This window comes from Dermacentor andersoni, chromosome 11 (assembly GCF_023375885.2).
Source record: "Dermacentor andersoni chromosome 11, qqDerAnde1_hic_scaffold, whole genome shotgun sequence".
Taxonomy (NCBI): Eukaryota; Metazoa; Arthropoda; class Arachnida; order Ixodida; family Ixodidae; genus Dermacentor; species Dermacentor andersoni.
In genome coordinates, this window is record NC_092824.1 from 3303266 (window position 1) to 3328579 (window position 25314).

General features: G+C 46.6%; 1 protein-coding gene across 5 annotated transcripts in view; it reads left to right on the forward strand.

Annotated features, from left to right (window-relative positions):
* Positions 1-25314, forward strand: part of Aldh-III (Aldehyde dehydrogenase type III) — a 232690-nt gene that overhangs the window by 61628 nt on the left and 145748 nt on the right. For all 5 annotated transcript variants that reach the window (XM_055064319.1, XM_055064320.1, XM_055064316.1 and 2 more), the window contains exons 5-6: positions 3199-3420; positions 21684-21847. In XM_055064319.1, coding sequence (XP_054920294.1) covers positions 3199-3420; positions 21684-21847 — 386 coding nt within the window. The remainder of the gene's footprint in view (positions 1-3198; positions 3421-21683; positions 21848-25314) is intronic.

Sequence of the window (25314 nt, forward strand, 5' to 3'; positions counted from 1 at the left end):
TATCTCCCTTACTTCATGTGTCGGAAAGGTCCTCGAACATGTCATCCTCAAACGCTTACACAGACACATGAACGACAATGACCTCTTCCCCAATACCATGGTTGGCTTCCGCCCTAAACTTTCTGCTCATGATATCGTGATTCAGCTTAAGCATCAAATTGTTGATGGCGATAAAAGCTCCAGGCTGGACACCAGATCCATCTTGGGGTTAGACCTAACCAAGGCCTTCGATAACGTCACGCATGAGGCCATGCTGAGCCAACTGGCACGACTCCAGGTTGGACATCGAACATATAACTATGTTAAGAATTTCCTTACAGGTCGCACAGCCACCATTACCATCGGAGGGTTGCATTCGCCAATTATTCACTTCGGCAGCAAAGGCACGCCACAAGGATCGGTTCTGTCCTCTTTTCTGTTTAACATGGCCTTGCTCGGACTACTGCCTCCATTAGCTAGCATCCCCAACCTCAAGCATACCTTCTACGCAGATGATATCAACTTGTGGGTCACCGTGGGCAGCGACGGGGACATCCAAGACGTGCTGCAGCCAGCCATCAATGAGGTCGGTGCATACGTAGAACCGCGCGGCCTGGAGTGCTTTCCACAGAAATCGGAGCTCCTTCTATACAAGCTTAATTGGGGAGATCGACGTCCAGACCCTCACACCCCCCCCCTTCATCCGAGATAGAACTCCACGTGCATCAGCAACGCATACCTACTGTACCTAGCATCCGTATCCTTGGCTTGCGCATCCAACAAAACGGCAGAAACACGGAGATGCTCAAGCAATTAGATACTCATGTACAACAAGCCACTCGCCTCATTGCACGCATTGCAAATCGACATCACGGCATGAAAGAAAACAACCTTATACGCCTGGTAACCACCTACGCCCTGAGCAGGATAACCTATGTTGCCCCGTACCTTAGCCTCAAATCAACTGACAAGCTCAAGCTCAATACCATGATCAAGAGGGCCTATAAACAAGCCCTACATCTTCCCATCTCCACCTGTAACGAGAAACTGGACTCCCTTGGCATTCACAACACCTTGGACGAGCTTATTGAAGCACAGTGTATTAGCCAATACGAATGACTCACCAATTCCACCATGGGCAGGCACATTCTAGGCGCCCTAGGCATAAACTACACCACCCAATTCAAACTAAAAGTACCCGTCCCTCCAAACATTTGCGCTCAGCTAGTTATCCAGCCCATACCTTGCAATATGCATGCTGAACACAGTCCGGAGCGATGTGCAGAAAGAACTAAATGGCTACAAAAGTGCTACAGCAACCAAGCCGCTGACGTAACTTACGTGGACACAGCGGAATACCCCAACTAAAACGCCATGGCAGTAATTGCAGTCGCGGGCTCACAGTACTGCCTCGCTGTGGCCGCATCAATACTCGCCACGCAACCCAAAGAAGGAGAAACGGCCATCACTTTGGCCTACGCAGCTACCAATGCACACAGCATCATCAGCGATTCAGAAATGGCCATTCGCAACTACACAAGAGGGCTGATAGCACCCCAAGTGCAGAAGATACTCTCTGGCACTCCTCCCTCAAGGTAACGCCACGTCCAGATCATCTGGGCTCCTGGTCACTCGGGTCTGGCTGGAAACAAAGCCGCCCACGATGCCGCCCGAGCTCTCGCACACCGGGCGCATCATCCTTCTCCTGAGTCTTCCGATATTAACCAGCCCTCTGTACTGCATCGCGGTCACGCGCGGGACCGAATGGTCACGTTCAGAGAAGTCCTCCTCCACTACCGCAGAGGGTGGTTACGCTACCCCCCAGCACACAAAACACTGAATTAATCTCAATACACCACTTGACAACCACTTCGAAGGTGAGCTTTTCTGAACGTCGTGCTATACAACCGCATTTCCTTCGATGCATACTCCCCACACTGCAACGCATGCGAGGCCCGCGCTGACCTCGATCACATTATCTGGCAATGCACCAAAGCCTCACTCACCAACACCTACTGCACTAACACTACACGCATTATAACTACGGCCGAGCAGTTGGAGACTTTGCTGCTCAGCTTGGGCCCAGAGGAGCAGCTCTGCGCCGCCCGGATGGCCGAAGACGCCGCCAGAAAGCAAGGACTGGCCGCCATCTGAGGAAGGGGGGGGATTAGGGGTTAATCTCCCAGCCCCCACCACCCCTGGACCCCATCAAGGACATAATAAAGTTTTATCTCTCTTGGGTGTTTTGTGAAAGTGACATCCACGTTTTAGATAATTTTGTCACAGGTGTTGGGTGTTTGAATACGACCCTGAAACAAAAAGGCAATGTACCATGTGGCACTTCATCTCCTTGGCATCTCCTTGGCATCTCCTCGCCCCAAGACAGCCAGGATGAGCAATTTAAAGGTTCAACATCAACACCTGCTCATTGTGTACTTTGATGTCAGGGGACTCGTCCACCTTGAGTTTGTACCATGTGGTACAACCGTGAACGCCAAAATCTGCGTGGAAGTGCTCAAGAGACTTAAACGAAGTGATCTTATCCAGCCTGACATTGCGGAAAATTGGAAACTTGACCATGACAATGCGCCAGCCCACACCGCCTTCCTTGTGACGAACTCCCTGGTCGATTCAAAGGTGCCAACGGTTCCCCATCAGCCCTGCAGTCCTGATGTGGCTGCCCCAAACTTCTTTTTGTTTTTGTGCTTGAAAACGCCCCTGAACGGACATAATTTCGGTACTGTTGACAAAGTCAAAGAGGCTTGCACCACGGCTGTAAAAGACATTCCGGGGGAGGTCTACCGTGGTGACTACAATGCCTGAAAATCTTACTGGAAGCGATATATAAACACAGGAGGAGCTTATTTTGAAACCTTTTAATGTGTTGTACTGACCTGACCAACAAATCTCTTTTAATTGACTCATTGACATTACTTTTCCGACAAACCCCGTATGTAGAGAGGTTGTGCGGCTGCCATCACAAGAAAACCAGGAGAACTACTGGTTCAGAATGTTGGTACAGCATTGTTCACTGCATGCTTTCATGATGTAAGATTTCGCAGGCTAGCAGCTATTGAGCAACATTAAAGGTGCTGCAATTTAATTGGAATATTCAAAGGGTAGGCGCAAAAATGTTTGGCGAAACGGAGCTGTACATTTATGTTGTCCCAGTCTAGTCATCTCCAACCATTTTAGTGCTGACCTGAATGGTGCATGCAGGCACCCAAGAATATCATGCTGCTGATGGACCAGGCACTGATCCACAGTGAGCCGTTCGGAGTGGCCCTGGTGATAGGTGCCTGGAACTACCCGTTGCAGCTGACGCTGTGCCCCCTCATCGGGGCCATTGCAGCTGGCAACTGTGCCGTGATCAAGCCGTCCGAGCAGGCACCGGCCACAGCCAAGCTTCTTCTGGAAATGGTGCCCAAGTACCTGGACCCCGTAAGTGCGATTCACGGGCCCTTCTTTGTGCTTCTCCCACCATGTAGGTGGAAAAGCTGCACTCCACATTTGGTTTTGCCATGACTGTAGCTTTGAAACAGCAGTAATCAAAGCCACCACTGGTGCCATTTTGATTATCTCGCAGCGTCGAAGCACTTCTCTAGTCTTTCTCGCTGGTGGCTTCAAAGCGTGGAAAGCACGGCAAGGGTCTGAAAAACAATGCATAATTATTGTTCCCAAAAGTCAGCTTCACCTCAATACAGCAGGTTACGGGGTCAAGTATATGCAATGTATTACGGTGAAGCATACTACAAATGGAATGGGGCTACTGTCACAGGATATGATATGTGTTCTGTAATTATACACATGTGCACCTGTCATCTCCTGTCACAGTACTATGAGCACCAAGATACCTAATAAGTGTACTGGCTATTCAGTACACTTATTAGGCACTTCAGAGTTATTTCGGTCATGGCTGTGGCAATTTGTGCTCTTTAGGGCATACTGCCCGAGTTTTCAGATATTTCTGCAGTTCCTAGGGGGTCTTAAAAATTGTACGTTGACTGTAGAGCCCCAAAGAAGGTCTGGGCATGCTTGCTGTTGAAACTAACATACCCTAGCGAAAGTTCTGATACGAAAACTAATAGCCTATTACGTTATTGACACTAATACAGTCTGTTAGGTCTCTCAGTGTATTAAGCTATGATCTGTTGATGCATTGGTCTATCATTGTGTTAGTCTAATAGGCCTATTACTGTATGTGTTTAATTGGCCTATTATTGTATTAGTCTAATGGGCCTATTAGTGTATTAGTCTAATAGGTGTACTGGTGTCAAAGCAAATGTTGCAATGCACCAGATACAAAAAAAAAAGAAAAAGAGGTAGAATTGCAAAATTTCCTAAAAGCATTTATTAACACGGCATGTACTTTTACACATTCCTCTTTCGAGATCTTCATCAGGTCATCAATTTTGATTGCCAGAGCTTTTAGTCCACTTCGTCCAGAGGACATCCTTTTGAGGAAATGGTTAAGAAAATCTGGGGACAAGAATGCACACATATAGAAACATTTAAAAGCAGGGGCGCTAGTTCTACCACTAAAAGTGGAATGTTTGCTTCCAAGTTGGAATAATGTGGCTTCGCAATTACCAGACTAGTTTTATAATGAGTGATATGGTAGCCTAAAATGCCTACTATAATGCAAAATGATTCTACCTGGCATGACAGAGCAAATAGAAAGCACACAAAATCAACATAATATGTTCTGTGTGTTACATCGAAACTGTAGGCAGATAAGGAACAACTCTAGGCAGAAATATTACACAGCATTGTCGGAAACAAGCATGTCATTGCTGCGACGTGCACAGCAGTCGGCCTGATGACACTGTACTGAAGTATGTTCGCTGTTGGGATAACAAAAAAGAAAACTTTACACTGTACTAGAAGCATGAACAAGTAGAATAGAATTTTAATATTCTACTTATTGTGCCAGAGAAAGCACTGCACATTGATGCACGCTGATGGATCCACAAAACTGTAAAGCACAGGGGCAAAAACAGTTGTCTTGCTTTGCTTTGAAGTCGCAACAGTATCAGAGATGAGACTATCCACATATACTACTGCATGAATAAGATTGCACAGGTGCTAACACCACACGTTTCTTAAAAACATTGTTCATTCGCTAACAAGCATGCCTCGCCTTGACCTGGAAGCCACTAATGCACACGTGCTTTGTACGGCCATGTCTGACTACGGTTGTGGTTTTATGTTCTTTGCCCCCTGTCGTGTTCCCTTCTCTGCAATACTGCTCTTTGATGTCAATAAATATTATGGCCTTTTACATGTGATAACACGTTATCAATTTAGGTTTTTTATCTAACATTACTTTATGCAGACTTCAAGAGAAAATACAAGACTAACAAAACTTCAGTGGCAAACAAATATAGTTGGTGCTGTTTCGCCACCGTTTGTAAGCTCACCGGGCACCATGGCTCTGCCTTGCAGAGTCACGTCACATATGGGTCATGTCGGAGCTAATTCGAGGAAGACCCAGCTCCAGCAGCGTTGGGTTTTGAACTGTTCTTTTTATTAGTTTTTATATCATGCTGCACCGGCTGTGCAGCCGGGAGCTAACTTCCTCTTTCTTGATGGGACTTGTGGCCTGGGCGCTACAGGGCTCTCCCCCGTAGAGCCATGTAGCCAGGGCCCAGTGAATCTGCTTAAATGTGATGAAGGGATCAGGTTGAGTGGAGGGACTGTGGGCACAAGAGCGGCAACATAGGCAGGTTTGAGTCAGTCAGCAGCTATGGCGTCTTCGTCACTGTTACTGTCCAGCGTGAACGTCTTAAGCACACAATGGAGTACACGGAATGGTCCATCGTAGGCCGGGCTGAGAGGTGGACGCGCGTGGTTACGCCAAACAAATACATGGTTGCATGAATCCGTATCCTAGCTGAAAAATGCCATCCGGTAGTGTTGGTCAGTAGGAATTACAGGAGCAAGGTCACGCAACGTGGTGCGTAGCTCCCAGATATAGGCAGAAGCATCATGGATGCGAGGTGGCGACAACGATGCAAAGAATTATCCAGGAAGGCACAAGGGGATGGTGTAGACACGTTCAGCCGAAGCGCAGCCTTGGTCAGTCTTCAGTGCTGATCGGATTCCCAGAATGACGAAGGGAAAGTGGACGAGCCAATGTTCCTTTGGCTGATAAGTGGTGAGGGCAGCCTTCAGTTGTCAATGGAGTCGTTCCACCATGCCATTTGCAGAAGGATGGTAGGCAGTCGTATAAATGTGTAGAGCGCCCAGGATGTTGGCAAGTGTGATGAGTAGGGCCGATTGAAACTGGCAACCTCGGTCAGTGGTGACGACAGAAGGGCATCCAACATGCAACACCCAGCCGCTCATGAAAGCCATAGCAAATGCCTCTGCCATAGTGTCTGTAATAGGAAACGCCTCTGGCCATCGGATGAAGCGATTCACACATGTGAGCAGGTAACAGGCACCACGTGATGACGGGTGCGGGTCGACATAGTCGAGGTGGACGGGAGAAAACTTCGTGTCTGGAGGCCGAAATGGGGAATTAGACGTGACAGTATGGCGGTGAACTTTAACACGCTGGCATTGAAGGGCAGATTCGTGCCCAGCAACAGACATCTGCATTGGTGCTAGGCCGAAAGAAGCAAGTGGTGACTAGCATCTGGGTTGCAAGAATTCCAGGGTGGTTTGTTTGCTCAGTTGATCAAAAATTGCATGATGAAAAACTAAAGGCATGAATGGTCGAGAAACACCAGTCGATGTCTCACATGTTATCAATGAGGAAGAAAACGGAAGTGAGCACTCGGTGAAGGACAGGGACGTGGATGAGGAACGAAGGCGATGCAGCTCGGGGTTGTTGCGCTGGGCGACTGCCAGCTCCTCCATGACAACTAGTGGTTGCGCTTCCAGGGCATCGATGCGGGAGAGTGCATCAGCGGCAGCATTTTCTGGCCCATGCACCTGACAGTGATCCACTTTGAACTTTGACAAAAAGCACAGTTATCGGACCTCCCATGCAGTGTAGTTGCTGTGATTCCGACGGAAGGCAAACGTCAGGGGCTTATGGTCTGTGACGACCCTCCAGAAAGTCCCAGCCCTCCAGAAAGTGGCAAAAATGCTTGATGGCGAGGTACACCACAAGGAGTTCTCGACCGAATGGGCTGTATGTATTTAGCTTCAGGTGGCTTCACTTTTTGCAAGAAATAACCAAGAGGCTGCCAACTAGGTACGTGTTGCTCGAGAGCTGCACTGACTGCCATGCTTGATGCATCGGTGATGAGATGAATTGAAGCATCAGGAACGGGACGTATGAGCATGGCGGCATATGCCAGCGCCTTCTTGGCATAAAAGGGCGATGGTTTGGGCTAGTTGGTTTTCCATGAGACTGTTTGGTGCAGTGTGAAGTGGGACAGGGAACACAGGAATAAACATCAAGGCCTTGTTTGGCGGCTTCAACGCATCTACCGGCCACGGCATCAGGGTTAGCAAGATCGTGAGATCTGAGTGGTGCAGGTGGGGCAGGCTATACCAGGAGGCACTGAATCTTCAACTACAACAAGGAGACCAGTGTGAAGTTCTCGGGAAAAGGAGATGGCATGAATATTGTTAATATTACTGCGGCGGCTGCATTCTTTGTGCCCTTCAAGCCCACACTACGACAGAGTGGTCCCCACCCTTGCTGGGACATCACCCTTCCGCACTTTGTTCGCCGGATGCTCGGCCGTGGACCTAAGTATGGCATGAACAACAAGGATTCACCTCCCGAGCTATTGGCCATCGTACATTGTGTGGCCGATCTCGCCCCCACTGTGGAAGCTGACGGAAGTGTCGCAGAAGGTGCAGACACGCTTCTGTGGGGTAACATCGGAACAGAATCACCCCAGTCTGCAATGAGAGACAATGAGAGACCTTCCTAAGAGACAATGAACTGTGTGTTGTTCCTTCCAATAAAGAATGTGGGTTTGCTGCCTTAACGCCCAGATTGCCATTAAAGAAAAAGCCCAGGTTGCCATTAGCTCAGTATTTCACTCATGTACCGGCGTGAACTTATCAAAAGGGAAGACTAGGGCGAAGCAACTTTGCCGGGAGTTAGATTTACATGCCTTGAAATAACGAATCGAGAAAAGCAAGAAGGTGGGCTTGGAAATGTTCTTTTCGGCAAAAACTCGTGAATCGGATGTTTCCTTCCGAGTCATCATTTCAGAAAGAGGAGCGTGGCAGAAAGAATTGGGTTTGTTCCTACAAGAAAATCTGAAGTCATTATCTGCAGAAAGCCCGTTTTTGATTAATAACTCCCAAGAGTGTTTTCTGCCCCAGACAAGCTTTGTTCAATATCAAAGAGAAAGAAACAAAAAGCCCAGTGTGAAGTCAGGCACCGTAACCGTTACATGCATTGTGTACGGGGGTTGTGTACAGAATCCCCTTGAAATGTGGTGAATGCTGTGTTGGTCAGACAGGCACGTCAGACAGGTGTCTGAATGATCGCCTGTGTGAACATGCGAAGAGTGTTAAAAATAGAAAAGGTTTCTTAACCCTGCATTGCAGCGCATGTGGATGTACCCCTCTGTTCGGAAAAACAACAGTAATCTTCACACACAGGGACGATCGAACACGCATCATCGTTGAATCGGCTGGCATGGCACGTGAAGTATGCTCGTACATAGTAAGCCATCCCTGGCTTATCGCAAAGGGAGTTGGCATTCTTACACAATGGCAGTGCGACCAGTGTGCGGTGATTGCAGCTTTACTTTTCATGTTTATTTTTTTATATTTTATTTATTATTTTATGTCGTTTTCCTTCTGCTTTCTTTTTTATGTAACACCTTGTATCGGACAATAATATTTCGGTTGGCAGTAAAGCACTTGTCCTCTTTTATTCCTGTGATCCCTGTCTCGCTTCGCGCTGCACCAAACAGTCTTCTTGGCAGTAGCAAAGGTAGATGCAGTGTCCTCAGTCCACTTAAGTGGCGCAGTTGGATCTTTTTTGATAGCCAGTAGGTCGGCCAGAGGCTTCAGGAAATTCGCAGACTGCAGAAAAAAGTGGCGATGAAAGTTCAGTAGGCTCAGGAATTCTCCTTAGTCTTTTTAGGGAAGTTAAGGGTAGAAAGTCTTAAATTGTCTTCACTTTGCTGGCGAGAGGCCGGATATCTTGTGGGGTGACAAGGTGGCCTAAGAACTCTGTGGTAGCGACGCCATAGAGGCACTTGTTCAGATTAATGACAAGACCGTAATCATCAAGTCAGTGGAAAAGGGTGTGCAGGTGAGCTTCGTGCTCGGGGCCAGACGGGCTTGCGACAAGAAGATTATCAAGGTAGGTGAACACGAAGTCTGGACCTTGCGTGACTTTCTTGATAGTGCACTGAAAAGTCTGTGCAGTATTGCGCAATCCAAAAGGCCTACTCACATACTTGAAGAGGCCGAAAGGGGTGGTAATGGCCGTCTTCGGAATGTCAACAGGTTCTACAGGAATTTCATAAGCTTTCACTAAGTCCATTTTAGAAAAGATTATGTACCCAGCCCAATTCGATGGGAAGTCTTGTATGTGAGGAAGTGGATAACCGTCTGGTAAGGTGTGGGCGTTCAGAGCGCGGAAATCTCCACGTGGTCTCCAGTCGTTCAGATATTTCTTTAGCACCATGTGGAGTGGCGATGCCCAGTTGCTTGAAGAAGATCGCACAATGCTCCGTTCAAGTATGTGCTCAAACTTGCGGTGAGCGATGGCGAGGTGGCCTCCAGACAGTTGGCAGGGCCGAGTAAAGACGGGAGGTCCAGTGGTCACGATGTGCTGAGTGATCGAGTGCTTCACCAGTGACTCTGTGGTATGCGGCTTTGTAAGACTGGGAAAATTAGTGAGGATTTTTGCATATGCCTATCTGCACAAATTGCCGGCATGACACTAACCTGGGCTCTTGTGTTGAGGAAGCAAACGCCACTGATCTTGTCAGAAACGTAGAATAGGCATAATGTCCTTCGACCAGTACGACTTGGCGGCGTCAGTGACCGATCACAGCATTTCCCGACCAGGAGCACGGACGGGTGCACTTGCGAGCAGAGGTGCCGAATACGGGGTGCTACCACCACATAGCTGAAGATGAGCTGTCGTGTCGTGCATTGGATGATTCAGCATTGGATGGAGCGCCCCCGCGCTCCAGAGAGTGCGGAAGCCCTGGGGAGCTACTGCGGGCCTGGAACCTCGATGATCTGCATGAGAAGGGTTCGAGGTAACAAGGGTGTCTAGATGGCCCTCTATGTTTGCGAGCGTAGGGGCTAAGGTAGTAGCCACACGCGGAGTCATAACGGGGATGAGGCTAGGGGTCTGCAAGTAATCAGCAACTCGGTCAGCCAGTTTGGTGAGCTTGTCTAATGGCACATCACCTGCAGCCGCGAGAGCTGGGACCATGTTCTGCGGGAGGTGCTGGAGGAACAACTCGCACAGCAGCCTGTCCTGTTGAAAGGCAGTGACTGCCAAGAAGCTGGCGCATGTGTCGAAGGAGCTGTGAAGGGTGACTGTCACCTAAGCTCCATAGCTGTGAGGAGCTGCTGGAGTCTGCTGTGCTCGGACACTGACTTGTGGGGCATGATAGCTGCCGTCAACGTGTCGAAGGGATGGACCAGGTCTGGGGAGGTGATAACGTTCGCTAAGTCGTCTGTGACGTCCGGAGGTAAGGAGGACAGTCGATGTAAAAACTTTGTCTATGGTGATGTGCCAGAGATGGAAGTGTGCCTCGACCTGCAGGAGCCAGGTGCTGAGGCTGTTGCGCCAAATTGGTGGCAGCTCCGGCAGCGTTGGGTTTTGAACTGTTTTTATTATTTTTTATATCGTGTTTCACATGCTGTGCGGCTGGGAGCTAACTTCCTCTGTCTGGACGGGGTGCAGAGCGAGTTGTGGCCTGCGGCCCGAGGCAGAGGGCGCTACAGTTCTGTTACCCAAGTTGGCCTGACGATTGGTTTTGAACCCGGTTCCCTCACCACGGTAGCCTGATGCTCCAACCATTAGACCATGGGCTACCGCGTGACCCAAGTAGGCAGGAAAGCAGTTAGGCACACTGACAGGCAGGTGGACACAATGCATCCAAAAAGTCTTTGAGGTAGCGTAAGCCTGCTAATCACATAAAAAAAAAAAATTGTGTCACGCAATAGGCCTTCTGGGAATGGTTTTGCACAGTTATTCATTTTAAACAGCTCGCACCCAAACCCTTCTAAGTTATTCTTTGCACATATGTTTGTAGATGCTAAAAGACCGTCTTGCTTTACCGCGCTTCATGCACGTAGAGTGGGATTGAACATGGCGCGCTGTAGCAGGTGAAGTTTCCACTACTGTATACAGAGCGGCAGGTGAGGAGGACATAGAGGCAGCTTAGGCAACACAGAGCCGGCCTATGCGCCCACATCTGACTGAAATAGGTCATATGCTTCTCGAATTGTCCACCTTTGTGGTGAGTTGCCATCATGGTCAAAGCTCTGTTATGTTGGGAATCCTTTCAGCACGAGTCCTGAGTGCAGCATCCATCGCTCAGCCAGTGTCCGTGTTGCTGACATACTCGCACGAGCAAACATAAAGACCACGTTTTGTTCGAACCTTGGAAATTGTGTAATTGCCGTAGAATAAGTGCAAAAATAAATGTGCTACTTTTGAAAATATGAGAAAAAACAACTGCACACATCAGCCATCTAGCACACTGTAGCACTGCCTAGTGGTGAGACCAGCGTGTAGCAGTGAGCATAAGTATGGGTTGCCAACAGCGCCCATAAATTTCCACTGAAAGAAGAAACACATTGAAGCCAGATGATCCTTAGGCGGGTCACTGCCACCCCACTCCTTCGTAACGTTGAGGGGAAATGAAAAGATAAATATTGCGCTCGGGGTGTCTACGCTCATACTAGACCCTTTGGAAAAAAATAATTTTGGTAATATACTTCTGATAGGTGCCATATTCGTTGCAAGGCGTTCCGAGGCTTCAATGAAAGGTATTAAGGGCCCATTTAATGTTAATCACTTGATGGTGGTCATAACTGCATCAACAGTGAATGCCATTGATGCAGAGGAGTTCAACATTTAGGCTTAAATGAAAGGTAAAGCACTCAATGTCATACCAAAATTACTGTGAAACTACATGCATGGCGTTTGTGTGCATCAGCACGGTCTGGGATCTAGCAACGTAGTGAACAGCGCAGACAACGGGTGGTGTAAAAGAGGGACAGATGTGGTGGTGGATCATCGTCTGCATTGTGTGCCTCATTCAACGAAAGCTGCCTAGTCCACCTTTGAACTCCTGCTGTCTACCTAGTTGCCGACAAGTTTGTTATAAAGCCCATGATCCACGTGTAAATTTTCCAAGCACTGTAGAGCATGGAGTGAGTGTCAGTTTATTCATGACGAGTCACCTTATAAGTTTATACCTGCAGATAAGTGATGGAGCTAATAGTGCCTGTACAATGCTGCACTAAACAGCATTGTGACATGTTTGTCACTTGCAGTGAAATTCAGTTTATTGGTTTCTATTGTATTGTAAGGAATGGGTAGGCTGTATCTGGGATGCTGCCTCAGCAGGAGTAGTACATGAAATGTCTTGTGCATGCTGTAGAGGGTGTTGAGCACTAGGGTACAGAAATGACGTGATCAAATGCACAAGTCACATTTATTCGCACACTATAAAGCTTACACGCCTAACTTACGATACAGATACTGGGGGCCCTACAGTGTTACCCTGAAATCGTGCTTGCTCCCCATTTCTATTGGGTATGTTGTGGTCAAAGGTGGTGGGTGCATATAAGCATCTGTCTTGTTGCTAGAGTCTCCTTGTGCCATTTTTGGAACTTGCGTGTTGGATGTGGGGCCTCCATAACCAAGCAAGCATGAAATTTCTGCAAGAAATTGCGTACTTTCTCTTTTGGTGATCACCAGTTTGATAGATTATACCTACTATGGCAAAGTGGGCTTAAAATGTGACCATTCCTACTCGGGTGGACAAACATACTGCCAAGCTACACCTCTCTGAATGTTGCTTGCAAGGCTACGTTTAATAAAGGGAAAATCTGACCTTGACCCATTTGTAGCAGTTGCTACAAAGGAAACCCGTACAGGTTCCTCAAAAGAAAAGCTTCGCAGTTGAAGGAAAATTCGTCCTGGGTCCAGGACTTGAACCTAGGACCACCACCTTTCCAGGGCAGCCGCTCTACCATCTGAGCTAACCAGGCAGCTAGCAGATGGCAGGGCGAAGTCGAAGCAAAGGCAAGAGTTTGACAAAATAGTGTTGCGGAAACCCGCAAGGTGGCAATTCTTTCCACCTTGTGGGTTTCCGCAGAACTATTACATCAAGGCTAAATTTAGCTCCAGTAGTGTCATGCATGGTGTGACAGTGGCACCATCTGTGCACGTGACACATGCATGATCAAATGATGTCTTCTTTCTTCTATGCAAAAAATTCACCCATGATTATGATACTCCCATGCAAATTTTGAGCGCAGCTTTTTAGATGTTTTGAATTTGGGATATATGTTGTGGCAAAAAACTTGATTTTGAATGACAGGGTCCTCTCGGCGGTGGCGCTGAGCCTCTGTTGGGCAGCTCGTTTAGCCATGCTGCTAAACTGCTCAGCGGCAAACAAAGCATTTTCACCGGTTGTGCCACTCATTGTACAGAAACATGACATGACATGTGCCAAGTGCAGTGACAAAGAACATTCTTCCGAAACGTGCCAGAACACTCCACATTGTGTGAACTGTGAGGGCGAGCATGCCGCATACTCGCGGTCCTGCCCGTCCTGGAAAAGAGAAAAAGAGATTGTGACAATCAAAGTCAAAGAAAACATATCTTTCAAAGAGGCACGTGGGCGGGTGTCATACCTGTCTAAGAGCAGCTTTGCCGATGTGGCGCGTAAGGGGGCAGCGTCACAACGGCCTCCGGCGGCTTTCCGACCCACAGGCAGTGAGTCGGCAGTTACGCCATCTGCCCCCGCGGCGGTTGCTGCTAGCGCTGCTCCGTCAACCAAGCAGAAGGGACTATCGACCCCGAAGGTGGGCGCAGCCGAGGCTGCCCCAACATCCCCGGCCCCTTCCAGCGCTGGCAACAGCCAGCGCAGCCAAATCCCGCAGGGTGCCCCATCGACCTCCGGGCTGGTGGGCACAGGGGTCTTGCCCTGGTAACTTCTCGCTCGCAAGAGCACGTGTCCGGCGCCTCACAAGAGGCAATGGACACTACACATGTCCTCAAGGCGCAACAAACGCCTAAGGAGCGGCGAGGTTCCCTCGAACGCTCCAGAAAGGGCAGAACTCCCGTTACAGAGCCTCGAAAGAGCTCTGTAACCTAAGGCATCACCTCCGTTTCCGTAAACACAGCACAAATTTTTCTTTAAATATGGATACACAAATCATCCAATGGAATGTCAGAGGTCTTCTCAGGAATCTCGATGATGTGCAAGAACTCATCCATAAACACAATCCAAAAGTGCTGTGTTTACAGGAAACACACTTAAAACCAAAACACACAAACTTTCTCCGACCGTATGTCAAGTTCCGCAAAGATCGCGATGATTCTGTCGTATCATCAGGCGGTGTTGCCATTTTTATTCATAAAAGTATCTCCTGTCAGCGTTTACATCTACAAACGCCCCTTGAAGCAGTGGCGATTCGAGCGATTCTCCTAAACAAACTCATCACCATTAGCTCTCTTTACATACCCCCACATTACAAATTAACGAAACATGAATTCCAATTCTTTATAGATCAATTGCCAGAACCTTATGTTGTTCTTGGCGATTTCAATGCGCACAGCTCCCTGTGGGGGGACTCTCGTATAGATGCACGAGGTCGTCTTATTGAACAGTTCCTTTTTTCTTCTGGTGTGTGCCTTCTGAATAAGAAGAAACCCACATATTATTGTCTTGCGAACAACTCCTTTTCTTCAATTGATCTGAGCTTAGTTTCCCCGTCCATACTGCCTGAACTCGAATGGGAAGTTATGAATAATCCTTACGGAAGTGACCATTTCCCCATACTATTAAGAACACTTAAAGAAGACGAATATCCACCACAGGCTCCCAGGTTGAAGATTGACACAGCAGACTGGGAGAAATTCCGAAACTTAACTAGTATATCATGGCATGACATGTCCTCGTTAGGAATTGATGCTGCCGTGGAATATTTTACAGCCTTTGTAATAGATGCCGCAACTAAATGTATATCACAAGTAAATGGATTGGCATGCAAACGGCGTGTCCCGTGGTGGAACGACGATTGTAGGATCGCTCGTAAGAAACAAAACAAAGCGTGGGGGTTGCTACGCGCCTCCCCCACTGTGGAGAATCTCATCAATTTTAAAAAAGTAAAATCCCAAGGCAGGCGAACCTGCCGACAGGCCAGAAGAGAGAGTTGGCAGAAGTTTTTATCTGGTATCAACTCCTATACATATGAGGCTAAAGTCTGGAACATGGTTAATAGGATAAAAGGGTGACAAACATATTCACTTCCTTTGCTGAACACACAAGGTGAAACACTGAAAGATCAGGCAGACTCACTTGGAGAACACTTTGAGAGCGTGTCGAGTTCAAACCATTATTCGCAATCCTTTTTGAAATACAAACAAATAGAAGAATGTAAGCCAATAATACGAAAATCCAGACAGAATGAACCTTATAACCGGCCGTTCAGTATTGCTGAGTTGAGAGCTGCCTTGACCACATGCAAAAGCTCTGCACCGGGACCTGATAGAGTCATGTACGAAATGATCAGAAACTTGCACACTGACACCAAACTTACACTACTCACGCTTTTCAACGCTATTTGGGCTACGGGATACCTCCCATCCACATGGAAAGATGCGATTGTGGTCCCTGTTCTTAAGCAGGGTAAAGATCCTTCTTTGGCGGCAAGTTACCGTCCGATAGCTCTTACAAATTGTCTTTGTAAGCTTTTTGAAAAAATGGTTAACCGCAGACTTGTGCATTTCCTTGAACTCAACAATATCCTCGATCCCTTTCAGTGTGGCTTCAGAGAAGGGCGGTCCACAACCGATCACCTTGTGCGCATTGAGGGAAACATTCGCGACGCCTTTCTACATAAACAATATTTCCTATCCGTATTCCTCGATATGGAGAAGGCGTACTACACTACGTGGCACTATGGAATCTTGAGAGACTTGTCGGGAATTGGCATCTGTGGCAATATGCTCGTCCTAACAGAAAGCTATTTGTCCAACCGTACATTCCGCGTGAAAGTCGGCAATGTATTGTCGCGACCTTTTATACAGGAAACTGGCGTACCTCAAGGAGGTGTACTTAGCTGCACGCTCTTCATCGTGAAAATGAACACCCTTCGTGCTTCATTACCGCCAGCCATTTTTTATTCTGTTTACGTAGACGACATACAGATAGGCTTCAAATCCTGCAACCTTACTGTATGTGAGAGGCAAGTTCAACAGGGCTTGAACAAAGTGTCCAAATGGGCAGAAGAAAACGGATTTAAAGTTAACCCCAACAAAAATTCTTGTGTGCTTTTCACAAGAAAGAGAGGGCTCATTGCAGAACCCAGTATCGAAATGTATGGTCAGCGAATTCCTGTGAACAAAGAACACAAGTTCTTAGGCATCATACTTGATTCGAAATTAACTTTTATTCCACACATAAACTACCTCAAGGTCAAATGCTTAAAAACAATGAACTTACTCAAAGCGTTATCCCACACAACATGGGGCAGCGACAGGAAATGTTTAATCAATCTTTACAAGAGCCTCATCCGATCACGGTTGGACTACGGTGCCGTGATCTATCTTTCTGCAGCCCCGAGCGCGCTAAAGGTGCTAGATCCGGTCCACCACCTAGGAATCCGACTGGCCACTGGAGCTTTTAGAACAAGTCCTATTGAAAGCTTATATGCAGAATCAAATGAGTGGTCACTTCATCTGCAGAGAACATACATCAGCCAAACATATTTTTTGAAAGTCCACTCTAATCCTCAGCATCCATGTTTTAATACCATTAACGATACGACATATGCTACACTCTTTCATAATCGTCCCTCCGTAAGACAGCCTTTCTCGCTGCGTGTGAGGGAGCTTAGTGACGAAATGCGTGTCCCAATCCTCGAGCTTCGCCAATGCATCCAGCCAAGCTGCTACCTCCTTGGGAGTGGCAGCTGATACAATGCGATATATCCTTCATGCAAGTTACAAAACACGCTCCAGAGATTGAAATCCAAATGCATTTCCGGGAACTCCAGCACAAATACTCCTGCACGGAGTTCTACACAGACGCACCAAAGTCACACGACGGGGCGTCTTATGCAGCCGTCGGTGCATCCGGAAACTAGTATCTTTACGGCTGAGGCTTACGCACTGCTGTCGGTCGCAAAGCATATAAATAAATCAAAACTCCAGAAATCAGTTATATATACGGACTCCCTTAGTGTTGTGAAGGCCTTGATGTCTTTCTGTAGCCACAAAAATCCGGTAATTAATGAACTCTACTCCGTACTGTGTAAAGCATATATATCTAACCAACATGTGATTATATGCTGGGTGCCTGGACATAGGGGCATTGAGGGAAACATACTAGCGGACCAGATGGCCACATCCATTTCATTGCATGCAGTTAGTCCTACTGCTTCGGTCCCTGTCACAGACCTGAAGCCTTTCTTAAGAAGAAAACTGCGAAACCACTGGCAACGTATGTGGGACGCAGAAGTAAATAACAAACTGCATGTGATAAAGCCACAGTTAGGTTTTTGGCCCTCCGTAACAAAATCACGGCGAACAGGTGTCCTATTCTGTCGCCTCAGAATAGGACACACGTTTGGCACGCATAACTTTCTACTCACTGGAAATGATCCTCCAACCTGTGGTAGATGCGGGGAGAGGCTGACCGCCTCCACGTTCTCTTGGAGTGTCGGGCAGCAGAATCTGAAAGAAGGAAACATTTTTCCCTAGTATACCGGCAGCACATCCCCCTACATCCCGTTATGCTACTCGGCCCAGAACCTTTATTTGACGCCAACGCAGTCCTAAGTTTTCTGAGATATGTCTTGCATGTTTTTAACCCCACATGTTCGTAGCGGGTCCTCTCTTCAGAGGATGCCGCTGCGATAGCTCTTTAGTATAGCACATGCCTCTAGGCCCTTGTGTTTCAAGGGCTCTGACGAGGCAGCAGTGCTCCAAGTAATTTTACCATCCTATATATTTTTTATTTTGCATCATTTTCCTACGATGGATTTTAATGTTCATAGTATTCGTCATTAGTCATCGCCATAATTTTATAGCACGTAGATTTTACGCACCTTACAGCGACTATTTTTAGGCCCCTTTACAGCCAAGTCACATCTTTCTTCACAGAACTCATCATTCCACTGCTAAATCACTAACACTGTCTTGGTGCTCTTTGGCCATATCTGGCCCTTGCGCCACTCAACCACACACATTCATTCAATTCATTGTACAGAAAGTGTGAACGCGGGAATGCGTGGCGTGCGGAGCAAATTCTCTAACGGTGGTGACACAGGCGAAGTAGCGCATGCACATCCGAAGCCCACGCCAGTGCTTTGTTTCCACAGTTTTCGCCGCATGCTTGGTTGCAGCCCTTGAGCATGTCTCGTGTGGCACTCCGCTTTCCTCCACCCTTTCGCAACACTCTCCTCTTCCTCTGCTTTCCTCCTTGTGCTCTCTTTGCTCTATCACCGTGACACCAATAAAACTAAGAACCTTACTTCGTGTAGTTGTAGCATTGATTTCGATAGCAGATAAACAACTTTCTGGCGAAGTTGGGCCCATTATTATTTTTTTTTTTTTTCAGGACGAATATCTGTATCTTTTATACTTTTCGTTTTTAACTTGCAAGTGCTGCCTGATGGTGGCTGCAGGCACTAAGCACGATCAGACGGGGCATCCAAGATTTACGGTCCTGTGCAACACACGCAATTCTTGGAAGCCGTGAGCCACGCTGATGCATTGCTCTTGCGTGAAATCTGCACCGCATGTGCTGGCGCTCATAACTTTGCAATGATGGCTTGACCTTCTTGTGATTTGTTTCTAGGTAAGTGTTTACTGAAAAGATACTATCCACAAGGAATGTTCTGGGAATTTGTGAAATTGTTTTTACTGCTAAAGCTTTTAAAACCTCAATAAGAAAATTTTCTTGCTGTAAAAAATTTTTCCCTGCAAGTACAACTTTATTATATCAAGATTTGATTGTATCTCTAAACGTGATCGCTCTAACCTTAGTGCTTGTCATTTGTGGCTGATGACGACGACATGCCCCTTTAATTGTGAAAGCTAACCTACAAAAAAAGAAATTTCCCTTTTATGAAGTCAAATTCTGAACATCTCATTTGTTCTGATCGTGAACATTGAGGATATGCTATATTTTTCTTTTATAAATAGGGCGCATGGTACATTCAATGCACTTTTATTTTCTTACTTTAAACCTGCAAAAGCTAGGTGCGTGCTATAATCGTGTAAATATGGTAAGCGATAATGCTATAATATGTTTGTTACGTGTGGTTTTAGCAAGCGATAACCTGTGATCAATTTTAAAGACGTTTCATGAGAAAAATTTTGGTAGGCTTTATCAGGGACGCAGTCACAGTGTGGTATGTAAAATGACTTGTGCATGCTGCGAAGGGCATATCGACACTACGGTACATAAATGACGTAACAAAATTGACCAGTTATATTTATTCACACATTACAGAGCTTACATGCCTAACATAGTACAACTAGTGGGGGTCAAGTAGTGTTTCTTTTTTCTATCATGCTTGCCCATTTGGTTTACAGAGAATATTTGGGCACTGGGGAAAAGAAATGACTCCCCTCCACGGCCTGTGCTTCTCTTGCCCGCTGCACTTGTAGATGATTCAGGCTGCTGTGCTTGCTTCAATCCTGTGCTCACACTCCCTTTTCACAGATGGTCATGTTCCACTGGGGGCAAGGTCCGAATCTCTTCATGCTTTTTAAGGACGCTACATGTCAAATGCAGGAGGCACATAGCTGCGCAAGTGTGAAATTTCGGCAGTGAATTGCACACTTGTAGGTCTTGCTCTCTCCCTCTCGGATTGACAAGCATGCTTCTCTGTTGGGCCTCTTTGAACACCGAGCGAGAAGTCAACTTTACCTCTAATTGAGTCATGCATGATGCAACAGCGACACCATCTTTGAAATGATACATGCATGATTGATAAATGGCTTCTTTGTTCAACACTGTACCAGAGTAAAGTGCTTTCATGGTAGGGTGGAAAATAAAGCGAAAATAGTATTACTTGTTTTCATTACATGCTGTTTTAGCAAGCGACCCTCTCTGATAAACTTTTTGATGCGAAGTGTCTAAAATCAATGTAGGACAGGCAATTCGCTCTTCTAATAAGTGCGTCGGGGAACATAAGTAGAGCAGTATGCTGCTTGAGGTCTTTTAGCCTTCCACAGCAGGGATTGTATGCCAGAGACAACTATTGTAAGGAAAAGCCAGGATAAAAGGAAATTCGAAAAATTTTAGCTCGAGAAATAACGAGGCAAATCGCAACTTTGTCCTTGGCTCACGCCTTTGTATTCTTGTAGTTGTCGTGCACGAGTTCAATTGTGGGCCTTTTAGTTTGCATGTGCCTCCAAGCAGCCACGTGTATGCTGTCAACACAACTCGGAAATTAGGATATACAGAATTGTGTATGGACCATAGTCAAAGCTCAGGGACACGCCTGTGAAATCGGCTAGGGCCTTTTAGGAACACTTGCGAGAGTGCTCACAGCAGGCGCTATGGTGAACATCGTCGTGATTGAGCACACCAGAAAGGTGAAGCAGGCAATGCAGATGCATGACCTTTTGAGAATGGCTTGACATGAGTGAGGTGTGCAACATATGAACGAGGCTCAGCTTCACTGTTTGAAAGGGTTCTCTTTACATTAAAAACTGGCAGTCACTTCAGCTTGAGCGAATGCTGAGTGTGAGACCGCTCAAGTCGGTATGAACAGTCTCACAGCCATTGTAGCTGAATACATAAAGATATTGTTTTTTTTTTTGCTTTTGCTGCGGCTTTCTATACTCGTCACACCTACATTCTGTGCCAGTATTTGTCAGCGTGTAAGCAATGAAACTCTGTTATTAGTTGTGTATTACTTTATCTTAGCATTCTAGCTTTGTTGCTTATTTTAAACTTATGCAACATTTGTGGCATTGTCAACTTATTTTCAGGTCATGGGACGTGTCTGTACTTGTGGGCAGTAAAAATTTCATCGTGAGTGAGTGCTTGTATGTGCCCTCGTTCATTGTGTTTTGTCATTCTAGCACCCTAGCTTCCCAATGATTTCTTTCCTTGGGCCACTGAAAAACAGTTATTTTCTTGTGGTAACCATGCTTTGAAACCTACGGAGACAGGTCACATCTTACAGGCAATCTCCAGCATGTGATTATATTTCCAAAGCATTCACATCACTCTCCGTAAGCCGGTCTGAGAAATGATGTTTGCAAGAATTGTTCCAGATATTGGTCAGCAACAAGTGTTGGCCGACGTCATACTTGGAGAGATTTATTTTAGATCCCAAGTATCTCATGCAACGGTACCAAGTTATACGTTTATGAATAATCAACAGCAAAGGCACTTCTAACATATTGCTTACTGGGGTTCATTTCCGACAAGGCATTTGCAACGTACAATCTAGAATTGAAACAAACTTTAGGCTTAGTCTTCTGTGCAGGCTTTGGGACTTGTCAGTCTCATTCTCTGGAGGCCTTCTTCTTCTTGGTCATGCAGGAGTGCTTTGCTGTCATTGTTGGGGGCCCCAAGGAGTCTGCTGAGCTTCTAACCGAGAAGTTTGACTACATCTTCTACACGGGCTCCACTAATGTGGGCAAGCTCATCTATGCTGCCGCCCAGAAGCACCTCACACCAGTTACCCTTGAGCTGGGTGGAAAAAGGTGGGCAGCACTTCTAATCCCAGCTTCACGGTACATAAGAAGGACTTAAATTTTTTTGTGTCCCCGCGTGTATTCCTTTTGTCTGCGTCTCTCGCGCTGTAGCTACCATGAAGCTTCACCAACTCGCCCAATTTTCCATATTATTGCATGATTTCAGTGCCAAGCCCAGCAAGGTTTTTTGTCGGTGGCCAATATCTTGTCAACTTCCAAAAAATCGGACTGTCCGAAAAAGTCAATGCATGCCTTTTTACTGCCCAAGGCCTGAAATTTTCAGTCGCGTCTGAAATAACCCTGAAGAGCTGCCAATGCATTTATTAGGCGTATCAATGCTCGTACTGTGATAGGAGACGGTGGCTGCACGCGTGCGTAATTATGAAATACATATCGTGTCCCGTGACAATTGCCCCCTTCCCAATTTTGTTACGCTTCACTGTGTAACACTACTATATTGAGGTGAAGCTGACTTTCGGGAGCCTGCATTATGCAACGCGTCGTGTTTTCCAAGTTCGAAGCCATTGGCGAGGATTACAAAGGTGGAGTCGGTGCCATTGCTAACAGCAGCGAATCGCTTAAATGAAAACTGCTTCACCGAACAGCAAGAAGCTTGGTTGTGAAAGTCGAAGCAGCTAGGCCTAGCGTTGCCACCGTGGTTGCTCCAAGCGGATCTGTGTGCGAGAGCGCCGGTTCGAAGCGGCAAGATAATCAAAATGGCGGCGGGGGTGGCTTCCAATAATGCAGTTTTGCACCTGCGGTCATGGTAAAAAGTTCAGAAAATCGAAGGGTGAAGGTTTTGTGCGTCTGGAATTTCAGACGTTCTTATAGATTGCCTCAGTGGGTGGGGGACGCGGCGGTGACACGAAGGCATCTGAATTATACCACAGTCTGAAAAATTGAGCGTCTGGAAACTCGGTCATTGACTGTATATGTACAGTTCAACCCATTTATAGTGAACTCTATAGGTCTGCGAAAAGTGGGCATTGTATCAGTACTTCGTTATATAAGGATTCGCCCTTAAAGATGCTCAAAAATTAACTGCAGTACGGCTGCACTTAGGTTGAGAAAGCAGATTTTCAACTTCATTTTTGTTCCCAGTGTGCTCTTACACTTAGCTGCAAATTTTCATTAGAAATGTCCATCGAAAGAGTGAAATGTGGCGTTATAAAGTGTGATTAAAACACGTTGGCGGGATAGCATGTGTAAGCACGACGGAACGAGGACATAGAAAGAAACAGACATGCAGAGACAGCGCTGTCTCTGGGTGTCTGTTTCTTTCTACATTCTCGCTCAGTCGTGCTTACACATACTATCATGGGTTGTATAGCTCTTTCAAAATGGCGCCAGGTTCCGATCACCTGTCATTTCAAAACTGCAAGTGCAGCTGCCATTCTTTATTCAAGAGCGTGTGATATATTCTACTACCAACAGGACATGACTGTATTCTGCACAAGAGAGTGAAGCGTTCTAGTCAGCCGGAAGCGTAAACTCCGGAAACTACTGTGGCATGCCGCCATTCTACGAAGGTCATTGACGTCATGGTCTCCGCATTACGACAGCACATCAGCTCCACGCAAGAACCATAAAATTACATTAAAAAAAAAGAGATGTTTGAATGGTAGAATGTCGCCACAAACCGTAATCGGCAATCGGCAACGCGTGAACGATGTGCTGCGGAACTGTGATATCCTGATAATGGCTTAGTAACTGTCTATCCTTTGCCATTGCGTGGTGGCAGCATGGGGTGCCGGGTGCTTGCCAACTTGGGCTGCGTGATTATCGACAGTAACGACCAGAATGCTTGAGCGGCCGTTCTTCCTCTGGCAGAAGGACATTATAGATGGTTGTTCCAAATAGTTGAAATAGGCGTAGTGCACATGGTTACTGCACAGACAATTGTGCGGATACCAGAGTACAGTTGTAGTGACACACAATATCGCACCGGCGCATGTGCCTGTACATGCCCTGCTGCTTATGCTGCTTATGCTGTACACCTCCTCTCCGGAAGAGGTCTTGAAAGCAAGCGACCTTCTTCACGGCTTTCGAAATCTGAGCAGGACGGTAGCTTGGTCATCTCGAAAGCCGTATCATTGTCACTCAGGGTTGGACTGGAGTGGGGTGCATGCTTCTGTGCTTTAGAACTTTGCGTGTGCCCTCTTTTTATCATGACCAGCTTCGAAGTGTTTGTTCTAACAGTACGACGATTTAAAAAATGTTTGTTATATCTGGAAGCAGTTTATTACGCAGGGTCGGAAAATCGTAAATGCACTGAAATGAGACCATTATATCTGGGATCATTATAAGTGGGTTCGACTGTATACGCATAGCTGAGTGTGGATGTAGGCCAGTTGGTGATTCATGCTTTTAGGAAGGTAGCGCAAGCAAAACACGAGACATGAAGAAAGGGACAACACAAAGCGGTGTGTTGACCCTTTCTTTATGTTTTGTGTTTTGCTTGCAGTAACTTCTCAAAATCATGTATGCGCATATGTCCAGTAAAATCTCAACCCTCGGTAATTCATCCTCTAGTCCTGGCAGGTGTAGGCATTAGGTGAAGGGGTACTGACCCAAAAATATGAACTCGAAATAACTGGTAGATTCTATTGCTGCGAGCACATAGGTGTCGTATGTAAAGCATGAGTAGGAAATGCAGTTTAGAGTGAATTTCAATTTAATATTGGAGCTCATGCAACTGACAAATCTGAAAGCAATATAGTCATCAGCAACTATGTTAGGTCATGAGTTTCGACAATCAATATTGGTGACTTGCAATGGCTTGTCTCGCTGTTCCGAAGACATTTCAGCACTGTTTGCATGAAGTGCCTTGCACCGACTGCACATGGAGAAGCGTATGTACCCTATGTGCACACTTAAAGCATTTGTACAAACTTGTTAGTTGTTAGCCTTTATGGACTAGCAGGTTACCAAAGCCGTGGCCGGAAGAAGCGGAGCTTGTGGCACCGTCTTGCGACGATTTGTCGGGCACATCTGAAAAATTATTTGTGATGTCAGTGTTGCTTGCGAAGGGAAGTCATAAAGATATGGCACTTTAACGATTATCTGGCTACCATTGCTTCACACCAGCAGTTGATAAAATATCTAAGTTGAAGTGCAGTTATGTCTCGCTGCAATGAAATTGATGGGCTGCATGAAAGAAATTTGTTGGCGAGATATTATCAAATACATAGGCAACACGTCAACTGCTGAAGCAAAAAAAAAAAATGTAGTTTCAAAAATTGGTTAGTTTGGCCTGTTTGCACTTCTTGGCAAGCAATGGCACAACGAGACTCCCACATTCTGCCAGCAGAATCATTGCCTCGTCGTCATTCTGAGCGGTGGTGCAGCATCTGATCGAATCGAACGCGTCCGTGACCTGCGATGTGGTCAGTGGTGTGGGCTCGTTGTGCAGCTGCTTCGTCTTTGTCTCACGAAACAGTCCTGCTGGATGCTCTTTGCTCTTTCGTTACCATGCC